The sequence below is a fragment of the Alosa pseudoharengus genome, unplaced genomic scaffold (assembly GCF_046254945.1).
Source record: "Alosa pseudoharengus isolate Yale_2024_CS ecotype anadromous, Long Island Sound unplaced genomic scaffold, YU_APseudo_1.1 YU_APseudo_1.1_scf_10, whole genome shotgun sequence".
Taxonomy (NCBI): domain Eukaryota; kingdom Metazoa; phylum Chordata; class Actinopteri; order Clupeiformes; family Clupeidae; genus Alosa; species Alosa pseudoharengus.
This window is the reverse complement of record NW_027468565.1, coordinates 24868938-24882864: the sequence shown is the minus strand read 5'-3', so window position 1 is coordinate 24882864 and position 13927 is coordinate 24868938. Positions and strand designations below refer to the sequence as shown.

The following is a 13927-nucleotide window of genomic DNA, read 5'->3' as shown; positions in this document are numbered from 1 at the left end:
GACGGTTCCATGCTATCCATGTGGGGTTACATGCCCACCAAGTTTTGTGTACCCCGGTCTTTCAGTGTCCCGGGAATCCTTGTTGGTGTACGTCACTAAATGTACACATACATTATTTTATTGTAAGGCCCCCCATGAACGAAAGTACACAAAACTTGGCATGCATTCGGAGGGTGTCATAATGATCCTACACTTTTAATTTCGTGCAGTTTTGACCTTGTCAGCCAGAGATATTGTGATGAAAACACCTAATTTTTTGCTTTTTAATTTTTAACTAGGTGGCGCTATACATGAAATAAGTGGTAATGAGATGGGTTGACATGCCCCCTTAAGACCAACATACATAAAAACGGTGGACCTCCTAAGCCCAACGGTTCTCGAGATATTCACAGAAAACTGTCTCCGGCCACCTACAGGCCAGTTGGTGTATAGTAACATAAATTAATTTATTGTGTGGCCCCCCATGAACGGAATTCCACGAAACTTGGCGTGCATACAGAGGGTGTCATAATGATCCTACACGTCCACGTCCACGTTCGTGCAGTTTTGACTATGTTAGGTCACAGATACCTGCGATTACAACACATCAGTTTTACTTTTTTGTGTTTAACTAGGTGGCGCTATACATGAAATGAGTGGTTATGGAATGGGTTGACATGGCCCCTTGAGATCAACATACAAAAAAAAAATGGTCCTCCTAAACCCTACGGTTCTCGAGATATTCACAGAAAACTGTGTCTGCCCTACCCTCCTTTCGGGGTGTCCAGTCCAGCGGGGGGGCTACAGATCAAAACGATGGTTCCATGCTATCCATGTGGGGTTACATGCCCACCAAGTTTCGTGTACCCTGGTCTTTCAGTGTCCCGGGAATCATTGACGGAAATTTGGGCATGCGAAAAAAATAAATAAATAAATAAAATCTGACTAAACCTATATGACCGCCGCTTCGTTGCGCGGCGGTAATAAATACAGACATAAACCCCCCAAATGTTCGCTCTTGTATCCCAGGATGCCCTGCGCGGGAGAACGCCAACACTGTATTTTGCGCCGACGTTACAAAATTAATGGAATAGGCTACTTTTGAACACCCAACACATGGACAACTTCCTATGTATTTGAATATATTGCTACATAAATCCCAACCTATTTTATACAGTCTGTGATCCCAATGCACAGGAGGCAGTAGCCTTGGTTGACTGCCATGACCGCTTGGACTCCTTCAGGACAGAGAGGACGATCTTAGTGACTCTATAGTAGGCCACTTACTGCTGCACTAACACGTCCTTGTCACACTGTACCTTGATTGTTTCCCTTTTTTTAAGTCGCTTTGGATACAAGCGTCAGCTAAATGACTAAATGTAAACTACTCTTTCATTTGGTAACATAATGACCCTTCAGCTCAGAGCAGAGTTTCCCAGCTTTATTAGTGTTGTACAGGATACTGGGTGGACTTGCCAGTCCTATTGTTTGACAGAGGGGAAGTACTAAGAAGGATGGGGTTTCGAACAGGAGAGAGATATGATGCTCATGAAGGGTCTGAAGAGGGCTGTTGGCCTGACCTTCCATCCAATGTCTGAATGTTGGAAAGTATTGGAGACCAGACCTTAACCTATAGAATAGATTTCATTCTTCAAACAGCAAATTCCAAAACCATTCATTCAGAGTGGAACACTTCAAATCTCCCAGTGGGATTACAGGGCAAGGCCTCTGGAGGCTAATTTGAGGGTCAATTGAAGCAGTTTTCTTTCTTCTCTTTTATTTATAAAAAAATCAGTAAGTGTTTTTGAAAGTGATTTTATTTTTTTTTAAACAATCTGTGTTAATGTTGGGAGTTGATTTCTCTCAAACTTGAACAGCATTTTTTCTGACCTCTGAAATATGACTGATCAAAGACAAGCAGCTAAAAGCAGCTTCAAAAACTGGCCATCAGTCTAATGTTAAATAAGCATTGCATTGCATATTACATGATCAGTGGTTCTTCCCAGTGCCACAGGATGCAGTAACATTAGACATGTTCATTTAGAGTTGATGCGAATGGGGGTGGGTGGGGGGGTTGGTTCTGAAAACCTCCAAATCAAAAGTAGGTGAGGAAAGGTGGGTGGCGAGGCGGATTTCAGTGATTGTCCTTTAGTGTGATTTCACACGTCCTGGACTAGCGCCACGTCTCTCCAAGCAGCTGACCACCACTCTGTGACCACCCTCTCATAATAAAGTGACCAGGACACACCTGGCTTGAAGAAGACCCTAATGGATTGAAAAGTTGCCGTTTTTTTAGTCTAATTAAATATTGGGAGCTACTCCAGTAGGATATTCATTTTTCTTCTCATCTTGCACATCTGGCATGTCATAACATTATTAACAGTATTGCAACAAGCACTAAAACATGATATAATGCAGGGGTATAAAATTCTCTTTGAACTGGTAACAAAATAATATGTATCCAGCTATGTACTCAATGGCTAAAGTGAATGCACTTGAATTGGAGACATTTGGGTCCAGTGCCAGAGGGTGAAGACTTCAAGATATGAAGACGTTCAGAGGGTGAAGACATCCAGAGCATGAAGACATTCAGAGGGTGAAGACATCCTCGTGGTCTCTGGACTCTATTTCATCCCCAAGTGCATGATGGTGCGATATGGGCCCGGTCCTCCCCACAGACCCCTGAGAAGCAAACAACAGATTCAGCTGATGGAGCCTTCATGACAGGGGTTTCGGGAGCTTTCATTTTACGGGGGCAGCTGTGGCCTACTGGTTAGCGCTTCGGACTTGTAACCGGAGGGTTGCCGGTTCGAACCCCTACCAGTAGGCACGGCTGAAGTGCTCTTGATAGGGCTGGGATAAACAATTATTTTTTAAACGATTAATCTAGCGATTATTTTTTCGATGCATCGATTAATCTAACGATTCATTTTTTCAGTCCGATTCGATTTCGATTCGATTATCTCCCCATTAATTGACTAATAGCAATTTATACATGTTGATTTATATATCTGAATGAAAAAAACATGAATTCCTTAACATTGCAATTTATGTTTATTGCTCTTAAAATTCCAAAATAAAAGACTATACAAGTGCAAAGTAATGCATTCTTAGTCAGAGGTAGCATTCAATAAAGTTCAGTAGTGTATAGGTCTAATTGAGTGCCTGTCACTTTAAGACGTTCGTTCCCTTGCAATTGTAACACTAACGCAGTTAAAAGGCTGCTGATGTATGGATGCAATTCATAACGTAGTTAGTATAGTTCAAATAACAGTTTGTACCGCAAATGGCCCTATCACGTCTTTGAACTGACGTCATGAAGGCGTGTTTTAGCTCGTGCAGCTCGTGGAAGGCAACTGCAAGATCTGTCTGCAGGCTAAGACTCCCACGATATTTTAAGGTCAAACGTGAGGTGTGACATGGTGTCACGGTGGTAAGTCCCTCCCCGGCTGACAGAAGTCAGACAGGATTTCTAACCAGCAAGCATTGCGTTCATCCCAGTGTGCATTGTGTTCAACCCAAAGTTCTCAATGTCTCGTTTTAAATGTCAAGGCCCTCGGAAGTCTATTAATTAAGTATGGAGCTACTTTGAGCCTCGTAAATAGTGTAAAACAGTGATTTGTTTGCATGGCTAGGCCGATGCCCGAGGTACCCCCATTGAAAAACTGTTTGTAGCATCGGCTAACTAGCGCCAGATTTCTGAGTGCAGGGGACAAGCCGAGATGAGCTATGAGACATACGTTCACACTCGGTATCATGTTTCAACACACTTTAGGTCAATATCACACCGGAATTCTCCTTTAAGGAGCTGGGCTAGCATGCAGTAGCGTGGTGGTTAAGGAGCTGGGCTAGCATGCAGTAGCGTAGTGGTTAAGGACATATGTCTATGGTTAAGGAGCTGGGCTAGCATGCAGTAGTGTAGTGGTTAAGGAGCTGGGCTAGCATGCAGTAGCGTAGTGGTTAAGGAGCTGGGCTAGCATGCAGTAGCCAGAAAAAGTTATGGGTGCCACTGTTGTGCCCTTGAGCAAGGCACTTTACCCTGAGTTGCTCCGGGGAGACTGGGCCTTGTAATAATTGAAATATGTAAGTCACTTTGGATAAAAGAGTGATTCAAATGAATGAATAAAAAAGAGATTCTACATCAGCTGATGTAGAGATTCAGCATCAGCTGGTGGAGCCTCCATGAGGAAGGACAAAACAGATTCTACGTCTCACTTTTCTCACTTTTGTTGTCCCATTTTTCTCTCCGGAGCTCCCCCTACAGATTTGGGGTGCATACTTCACAACAGTCTCTGGTCTTTTCGCTGGCTCTGCCATGATAAACATCTAAAAAATGAAGCCATCTTATAGTTAGCCGGTATGGCTAACCGGTGTTTGAGGGACTTCCTGATTCAGACACTGCTGGGACACTAGTGCAGATCTTGCAAGGCTTGTTTTCCGCTACGAGACGGTAGGGGGAGTCGGGAAAGCCACCATTCTCACCACAACAGTTCATTTAACTATCACAATGATTTTTCACCACAACAAGACATTTAACCATCACTATGATTTCTCACCACAAGAGGTCATTTAACCATCACTATGATTTCTAAACTGTTTTATTAACTTGAAAATTTTGCATAGGAGCCTTTAAGCAAATGTACATGGTATAATAACCATAGGCTTTTATACCACAGTACACCACAGTACTGGGATATCATGGACCTTTATACCACAGTACACCACAGACATGTATATCGTTGCAACCCCAGTCACATAAGGGTAGTATTGTACAATACAAGAATGTAATGCCACAATAATTGTCTATTAAGGTTGGATGTCGGTCCCGTGTAACCTGTGTTGTGTTGAGCCGTGCGGCTCAGCCCTGCACACACCCGGACTGTAACCCGCAAACAGCAGCACCTCGGATCGGAAGTCAAGCATGCTAGCAATCGGGCTAAGAAGCCTAGGCTGCTAACTCGCTTACTAGCACGACTCTTAAGGCATCGGGAGGGAGGTTTACCAATGTACATAATGAACAACTACAGACCAGCTGGCTACCTGGCTACCAGCTGGTTACACCTGCATTGAATTTAAGGTACCAATTAACAGTTTTGCGCTTCCTTTAACGTGTTTCATACGAGGTCACCATGAAGATGTTTGTCCTCCGGCCCCGTGTTGCTGTGAAGGCCGTGGTCGGTGTACTCACTTGAGCAGGCCGTGCCAGTAGAGGTGGGGCATGACGTCAGCCTTCATGTAGTACATGGTCCTCCTCTCCTTGCTCTGGTCCAGGGGAAAGGTCTCCAGAGGCTGGCCATTGTAGTCAAACTCAGCCAGGATGACCGTGTTGTAGCTGGTCACCAGAGGACAGGAGGTGTAGCCATCGTACTACCAACACAGAGCAGGGAGATAGAGGTTACATTTTCTGACATAATATGTCAGTGGAGTGAAACTGAGGTGCAGTAACCAAGAACATAAACAATACCTAATGTTTCAAAAAGGCAAACAGAAGAATATTCCTCTGATTCCACTTCATGGTTAAAAATCATACTGCAATTTTAAAAACCTATTTCTTAAAGACAGAGGTTTACTGCCCCCTTGGGGTATTGATTGGAACTGTAGGCGAAAGTAAAATTTGATAATTTTCATGAAATTCATCTAACCTTTTTATCAGGCTTATTCTTCTTCATTATTCTGGTGATTGTCCGGTCGAGTACGCTGGACTGTGCAGCTGTAAAACAGGTCAAACACCTAAAGAGTCTGAAAGCAGATCTCACAGCCTCTTCCCAGCTCACATCACTGGCAGTACTGCTACACAGTAAGCGCTTTCAGACATACGTGTAAGACCGGAGATTCTGCGGATGTTAAACGGTGGGGCTGTATATCTGAACGACATAACCGTCCATGAGGGCAGACAGCATTGTGATAGAACACATGAAGGGAAGGCCAAGAGACACGTTGATGTAGCCTACAACTGCATCGCAAGGCCACAGGAATTCAAAAGATCAAATCATCAGCAGAAGGCGCTGAAAAGGCAGAAGCCTACACGGTCGGTTTTCTGTTCATTGATAGCCTTCTCATGACCTCACTGCTGAGCTCGCTGATATTTGTTGAGCATAAATATGCCTAGAGAAAATGAAAATGAAGAAAACCCAACTTTGTTCCAAACTCCTTACGTAAATGCATTAGACACATGGGGAGAGGATGCTTTTGGAAAAATAAACCATGAAAAAACGAACCACCTCACTGTTATGTTAGTATTTTGTTTGTTGCTTAAAAACGTTGTATATGATGGCCTTGAAGTCTTGAGTTAGCCTACTGAATTGGCTGGTACCATAAAGTCCGTGCATGCTCTCTCCAACGCAAACCAGATTTGGGGTTCCATAGCCAAGTAATTCTGCTACATAACGTTGAAAACAGATAAATGTGTTTATTCGAAGCACACATACAAATACTGTAGGTCAATTTCAAGTGCGCACTTACGTGACTACTTCAAGTATTAGCCTACGCACAATAGATTTTTCTTTAGCCTACATAATGCATACACTTTGTAAACAAACAGCAGCTGTGACAGCGGCCGCATATATTCTGCGTCATATCTCGCCTCTTGTGAACTCTACAAGCCCATACCCCTCACTCGACAACCACACGGAGATTCTGTAATGTGCGTTTATGTCGTTCACACATAGGTCCGTATAAGGTCAGTATAAGGTCCGCAGGTTAGCATCATATCTGAATCATCCGAAGGGTAGGACCTCCGTTTGACAAACCTCCGCATATACTCTGGAGGTTATATCTGAAAGCGCTAGTGACTATAGACACACAGCACTGCCTGGAAAATATCACAATGTAGGTCTCGTCTCAAAACCAGTACAATTTCTTTAGATTAACTGGAAAAGTGTAAAATCCTTGCATTTTTCATTCAGTCCCACTGGTCGAACATCCCTTTCTCCATTCTCACACATAATGCTGCCAATTAGAGCACCCTTGGGAGACGCATGGAGATTACGCCACTCAGAAAAGGGATTATAAAGATTCTAATTAGACACTTCTTAGTCCTCTCTCATTACCCCCCTCATCTTTAAAGTTTAAAATAACTCATTCTAATAAATCATTAATCATAATAATAATAAACTAATAATAAATAATATATACATAATAATGCATCATAGTATCTTACGTCACCCTCTGTAAAGCCAATTGAATAAACTCATTTTGGAGAGAGTTGATTCTTTAACATGTTTTTGTGATTCTACATTGTAACTGAAGATGATATTATTTATGGCAAAGATAACTACAACTAAACTGTGTTGTACCAAGCCTGCATTCCATCTTGCTAGAGGAAGCACTAATGAGACTAGAACTGTTCTGTTGGCATGTGGCCTGGTCCCGGCTTACTTCACTCACCCACAGCAGCCGCTGTTTTTGCAGTGGGCAGGCTGGTGCAGTCTCCGATGCCAAACACGTTGGGGTAGACGTTGTGCTGAAGTGTCTCCTTGTTGAGGTTGAGCCATCCGGCCTCGTCGGCCAACGGAGATCCCTTCAAGACATCAGGGGGGCCCATTGGGGGGGTCACATGCAGCATCTCATACTGGGGACACAACCAGGAGCACACAGCCATTACAGCCAGAGGTCACTAAAGCTAGATATCATTACAGCCAGTGGTCACTAAAGGCAGAGGTCACTAAAGGCAGAGGTCATTACAGCCAGCGGTCACTATAGGCAGAGGTCATTACAGCCAATTCAAGGCAAATTCCAGTTGCATTATATGTTGCTGTTGTAATATTGTTCACAAACGCCTTAAAATAGACAAACTTAAGTAATTACCTCAAACACTTTAGTCTCTCCAGGTTTGTCCAGGTTCTCAAACACAGCTTCCTGCTTGTCTGCCCTGACTTCGATAAGGTTCTGTCGGAGATTTATATTCAGGTCTCGAGACTTGACAATCTCCCACAGAGAGTCTGCGTATTTCTTGATCCCAAACAAAACGGGTAGAGACGTGTTGTATATGATGTTTGCATTTGACCGCTTCCCAGTCTGAAAGAGAGAAAATTCTCAACATGTCACTCAATCCAGTTACTCCTGAAACATGCCATTAAGATCCCTCTTCTTCAGGTCCTTTCTTCCTCTGCCAAAATGATTCAAATGTACACTTTGTGCAATAATGAACATGAGCTGTCTGATTGACACACTGTGGTACAATAGTAGTTGTCCCAACCTTTCTCAGGAATGCATCAGACAGGTACATGATTTTCTGTGGAGCTCCAGCACACTTCACTGGTGTGTTGGGGAAGGTGAAGATAGCGTTTCCCTCCTTGAAGTCTTGCAGGGCTTTCCAGGTCTTCTGCACGGTCTTCACTGAGTAGTTGGAACCAATCTTGGGGTGTTCAAACCCCTCTGGAAGACCTTTAATCTACGGCAGGGGTATCAAACTCATATCAGGCAGTGGGCCGGATTTGTTGGAATGAGACCTCATGGGGGCCGTCATTGTCGTGGTCATTTTCATTTCTATGCATTTGTATTAGAGTGTTGTTTGATGATATACTCCTTTACTAAACCCACTCATGAGCAAACAAGTACAAATCATTTACTTGTCATATCCTGCTCTTTCTCTCTTGAAACACCCTACTTCCATGTCAGTTTTTTGGCCTCTTCCTTCCTGAGGATGGTTTGCAGTGCTAGGTTTAATCAGTTTATCACAGAGTATGTTTGGACTATACACAACTGAGTGTGCATACACAATATGAAATGCAAGTATTACAACATATTACACAGGTCAGAATTCACTGTGGATTTGTTGGGATTCACTTTGTGTCTGTCTTCACTGTAAACATTAAGAATATGTAAATCACACAGCCATTTCTCTGAGATGTGTGTGTAGCGAGTGTCGGGTGCTTCCTGTGTTGTTTAGGAGCATTACCCTCTCATAGTGGAGCTGGAGTCCGAGGGCCACAATGAGATACTCATAGGAAATCTGCAACGGTTAAGAAACAGCCGTCAGCATCTCAGACATCTTTACATTCACATTACAGACATTACATACATAACAGTGGTGGGGTGGGGGGTTATTTCAGTACCAAATAATATTTAAAACAATATGAGGCATTTAATAGGGTTTTGATTTACTGACTGGAAAGCATGGTTGTCCAAAAAACACAGATAGCACAGAGTAAAAGGCTATCAGGCACCAAACTAAGCCTTGACCTGAAGGCAAAATAATGTTTTCAGCTGTAACCCACCTACCTCTTTCCCACAGTCTGTGCGAACAGAGTTGTTGTCTGGGTTAACCTCCATCACTCTGGATTTGACCCACTTCACCCCAGAGGGGATGACACTAGACGTTGGCCGACCAGACGACTCCACGCTCTTAGCTCCAGCACCCACCAGTGTCCATATGGGCTGGTAGTAATGCATCTACAAACATTCAATTTTCAGTAAATTGTGTAATGACAGCCAGCGGGAAGCACAGTGAGTAAACATTACGCCATGACAGTTGGCACCAGCACCATTACTGGCATGCGCGCGCTTCCGATATCCGAATAGCTGCAAGCTCCTGTCTGGTCTGGTCTCCCTTTTCTGTACACTTGGCAAGTTATAATGGCCTTCATTCTTCTATTTTCCAACAAGACACAGACAAAACGCAAATCGTCCATCTATACTTAGTAAGGATAGATAAGGGTTTACCCCCGATTACCTCACTTGGCTCCACTATGGCAACATTCTCGGCTCCAACTTTCCGCTTCATGCGGGCGCCCATTGTGATACCTCCACTCCCTCCCCCGAGCACCAGAACCTTCACATGCTCCTTGGAGTCTGTTCGGTGGGTGGTGTGGAAGCACTGGTAGCTCATCCAATGGCAACTCCGCCTCCAGGGCATTTGTGCGCGTAGAGCAGACGCTGTCATGGCTGGGAAACGGGGAACAACTAGGTGCATTAACTCTGCACCTCTATGAGAAGAATACTAATATCATACTACCTCAGACTTCATGCAGTAGCCTGGGAGACAAATGTAATCAAGCATTTTCATCGTATTTGAATGTTAAGCCAATTACGACCTTCCCATTATTTTCACTGACAGAACTGTCCGACTTCTTAGGTCTTGTTGACAGCTTTTCTGTAGCCTCCACTAATGTGTCATGGTGACTTAGCATGATCACAACATTAAATTACTCTTATTGTTTGAGTTGGAGTCAAAACCATATTACAACCACGCTCTGGCACGGTCACCTTAACGGTGAAGATTAAACACCAAACCGTCAGTGACTCACCTCACACAAACGTCTGCTGATGTGTAAAGTGCGTAGCCAGACGTTATCTAAAAAGTCTTAAGTTACCCACTGCACGGCGACATCAACATGCTATGGCGATATAAGTGTTCAGCCATGTAGGCTAATAATAAACAGCAACTTGTTAAGCATGTTTAACAGAATAGCCTACCTACCTCCCACGTTGCCTTCTGCCGATTGAACGTAGAGCCAGTCTACTAAACGTAAACGGGCTCTGGTAGAGCTATCTAGCTTGCTCCTTACGACACTTCTGTGGAGTAATATCCGGTTTGGCAGGCAGACAAGCAGGGAAAAGCCTATCAACAGTACAGTAGGCTACAGTTTTTGCTCTTGAGTGAGAGGCGGTTAGAGCCGAAACTGTACTGTACCGTACTTTTGTCCTGTCCTCTGTCTTGCGGATGTTGCGTAGTGTCTCGCGGCACTGTCTTGCGGAAGTCGCGTACTATCTTGTGGCACTGTATTGCGGAAGTTGGCTAGTGGTATCAAAGATTCTAGACAGATCACGAACAAAGCTATTTTTTGTCTTTATTTGTTTCGTTGGAAAATACAATTTCAATGTCGGGATGTTAGGAAGACACGTGGCTTGTAGAAAGTGGGTTATTAACTTACAACGCTGAATGTAGGGCGACGTCTGGCCAATATTATTCTGCTGTAAAACATGTTTTTGTTTATCCAGCATTGTCTTGCTTAAGTTACGTTGTGCCTTGCAGAACTGTCTTGTGTAAAGGTATGTGTGCTAGGTGTGTAGCGCTGTCATGATGGTTGTCTCGTGGAAAGTTAGGTAAAACGCCAAATACAAACACAAGTATCCGTTGTCGACCTCAGTTGCTTTGGAAATGTTTTGTTTTGTTGAAATGTTTGTTATGCCACCTAGGCCTATTAGGCTACCTTCCACCTCTTTCTGTTCTATTTGTTATTAACTTGTAGGCTAGCCTAGGCTACTTGTAACCAAGAAATATATAAATCACTTTTTACTTACAACAAATAGCCTACCTATATTAAACACTTAATGTATATTGTTGATATTCCACAAGCAGCATTAGTTCAAGTTCAAGTAGTTTATCGTCATGCACGCATAAAGGGAAATATAATTAATGAAACTCCTTGTGCCAGCAAATATTTTAAGAATAAATAATAATTGTTTAGATAATTATTATAGGCAAATGTGTAAATATTTAGGCATCTTACCAGGGGGGTATTCCAAGTACGAGGTTTAGTGACAAACCTGGGTTAGTTAACACAGAGTAGGTGGTAAACCTCCTAATAGAAGAGCTGTATGGCTTCATTCTCCTAACAAAACAATACCATAGGGCTCTTGTTGTAGGAGGTTTACCACTTACTCTGAGTTAAGTTACCCAGGTTTATCACTAAACCATGTACTTGGAATACCCCCCAGGTCTGTTAAGTCATAGGCTTGCTTAACCAAATGTTGTAGCCATCCATGGGTAGATGATCACAAAAACAGACAACTGGACAGTTTTGGAGAACACATTTTAATTCTAAACATAAGAACAAAAAACCTTTTAAACAAAAAAGCTTTGTAAATCTAAATACGGAAAACCTTGCATGGTTCAGTTTTCTCTCAGAACAAAATACACCATAAACTTAACACCAAAAAAAATCAAATTTCCCCAGTACACACATATTGTAAATAATGAAATGAAGATAATAAATTGAAATCCAATAAGACATAAATAAATAAATAAACAACTAATACATTAAAAAAGAATGTATAAATACAGAAAAAAACAGCAATGCTTGTTACTCCAATGCCGGATGCATGGACATGAACCTCTCCAGAAACCTGCAGAAACCCTCGTGGTTCGTGACAATGTTAATGGAAACCTTCAAATGCAAACAGATTTCAAATTGGAAATAGCATGAGAATGTAGTGACAATATGCATGTTTGGTATGGTTTGGTTTATTTATTCTGGAGAAACCACACTGATCATAATATGACATGGCTTTTATATTCACATTTCCTTACCTCAGGCATCATTACGTCGAGCACAAGGTCAACATCTATGATATCTTCATCACAGATTATGGCAGTCTGTATCATTTTTGCCAGTTTCCTGGACTAATTGGGGCCACAAAAGAGAAATAAATCTTAGAACAAAAACTTTTTGCATTACTAATTGTATGTTTACTTAAAATAGTTGTTATTCATAACCAGTGCATTATTACTACATAAACTGTACAGTGTATTCATATCAATCAGTTTTCTATGCAATCTAATGCTTTTCGGATGTCATCTTCAAATTCCTTATTTGACAGTTACTGTTTATAAGTTTGGAGATGTACTGTTTTGCAGCGACATGCAATGCCGACTCCACAACTGTTGCACTTTCCAACCAGTTGGTGTAATAGATTGCCCACTATGAATCAGTGACAATAACTGAAAGACAAACAATCCAAATAGATGACTGATTTAGAAATTTAAACTAGGTAGCATTTTAACCTTTTAAGTTATATAACCACATCATTACCACACTTATGGTGAGTTTCATCACAGTTGAATAATTTTGTATACACCTGATGGTGTGTGCACAACTTCTATCAATGTAAATACAAAAAAAAGTAAAAATAAAAATCAGGTTGTCACATTAATACCATCCAATCAGTTGAGCCAATTAGAAGCCAATTATTATGACATTATCAATCATTTGTTATTTAAAATGTGCAAAATTGGAAATGTCCTTGTTTGAGGTATCTTGTCAAGTTACCATAGCACTGAAATATTTCACAGGTCAGAGAACATAGACAAATTTAAAGTCTAGAAAAAAAACCTGTAAAACAGAAAAAAGAAAGGAAAATATCAAACTCAAGTGTTGCAATATAAACTTGTGAATTCAAGTCCTTCTGCTGTCCTTGTGTGAGCAAAGGAGTGTGTGTAACCTTAGCTAGTCGTGTTTCCTCAGTTGATGCCTTTGAGCACAACTAACTTCTCAGACAGTGTTGCATTCAGACTATTTTTTATATATATAAAATATTTTTTATATAGTTGTTATGGGGCCTGTTAATCATTCCAGCTTGACCATGCAAGGGTGCCACAAACAGACAGAGACAGACATTTCGTGCTTTACAGTATAGATAGTTAGATAGATGTCATCACAGTGTTTCACAGAAAGTATTTTAAAGTATTTTGAAAATACAAAAATACGCAACACTGAAGTATTTTGATACAAAATACGAAGGCATTTTCATTATCTCAATAAAATACAAATGACAAAATAGTATTTTGTATTTGAAATACATATTTTAAACACATGTATTAGAAATACTGCCCATCCCTGCCCATGCCCATGGCCCAATCAGTGGAAACTGACATAAAGATTTGCTCTGCCCCAAGTGTGGCCAAAACGCCGTAAAATGACTTATTGTTTTGTTATGCAAGGAAAACAAACTCACCAAGACCAAGGAGATGGTTGTTGTGGACTTCCATAAACAAGCACTTATGTTATGTTATATTGTATTTATTTATTATTCACTATAGTACTTGGTCTGCACTGAGACCTGAGTTGATATTTTGTTATCTTCATACAAATAAAGCATCTATCTGTCTGTCTGTCTGTCTGTCTGTCGGCCCAGGTGTGGGTGTTATTGTTTATCAAAGTGTTGGCTGAGGGTTGCCTGGGTCCCTGGGCATGCACTGGCCCACACACTAACTGATATGACTGAG

The 13927-nt window shown here is 41.8% G+C and overlaps 1 protein-coding gene across 3 annotated transcripts; it reads right to left on the bottom strand.

Annotated features, from left to right (window-relative positions):
• Positions 1 to 1778: 1778 nt before the first annotated feature.
• On the bottom strand, positions 1779 to 10548 carry LOC143104551 (sulfide:quinone oxidoreductase, mitochondrial-like). 3 transcript variants are annotated; one of them, XM_076268653.1, is made up of 10 exons: positions 10396 to 10548; positions 9653 to 9864; positions 9202 to 9372; positions 8879 to 8932; positions 8177 to 8371; positions 7786 to 7995; positions 7366 to 7549; positions 5622 to 5689; positions 5168 to 5346; positions 1779 to 2661 (listed from the first exon to the last, which is right to left on the bottom strand). In XM_076268653.1, exons 2-10 carry the CDS (start codon positions 9860 to 9862, stop codon positions 2604 to 2606), a joined length of 1329 nt encoding a protein of 442 aa, XP_076124768.1. In that variant the 5' UTR covers positions 9863 to 9864; positions 10396 to 10548; the 3' UTR covers positions 1779 to 2603. The 3 variants fall into 3 exon arrangements, with proteins under 3 accessions (XP_076124768.1, XP_076124784.1, XP_076124775.1); XM_076268669.1 differs by having other exon boundaries at positions 10400 to 10517; XM_076268660.1 differs by lacking the exon at positions 10396 to 10548 and adding an exon at positions 10227 to 10331.
• Between the last annotated feature and the right edge of the window lie 3379 nt (positions 10549 to 13927).

Bases quoted from the DNA above. Each gene is read 5' to 3' on its own strand.
- LOC143104551 (XM_076268653.1), bottom strand. From the start codon at position 9,862: ATGACAGCGTCTGCTCTACGCGCACAAATGCCCTGGAGGCGGAGTTGC. The intron at 8,372-8,878 runs GTAATGCTCCTA...CCCCTGCCGTAG, and splicing joins TCCAGCTCCACTATGAGAGG to ATTAAAGGTCTTCCAGAGGG. The intron at 2,662-5,167 runs GTGAGTACACCG...TTTGCTTCTCAG, and splicing joins TACTGGCACGGCCTGCTCAA to GGGTCTGTGGGGAGGACCGG.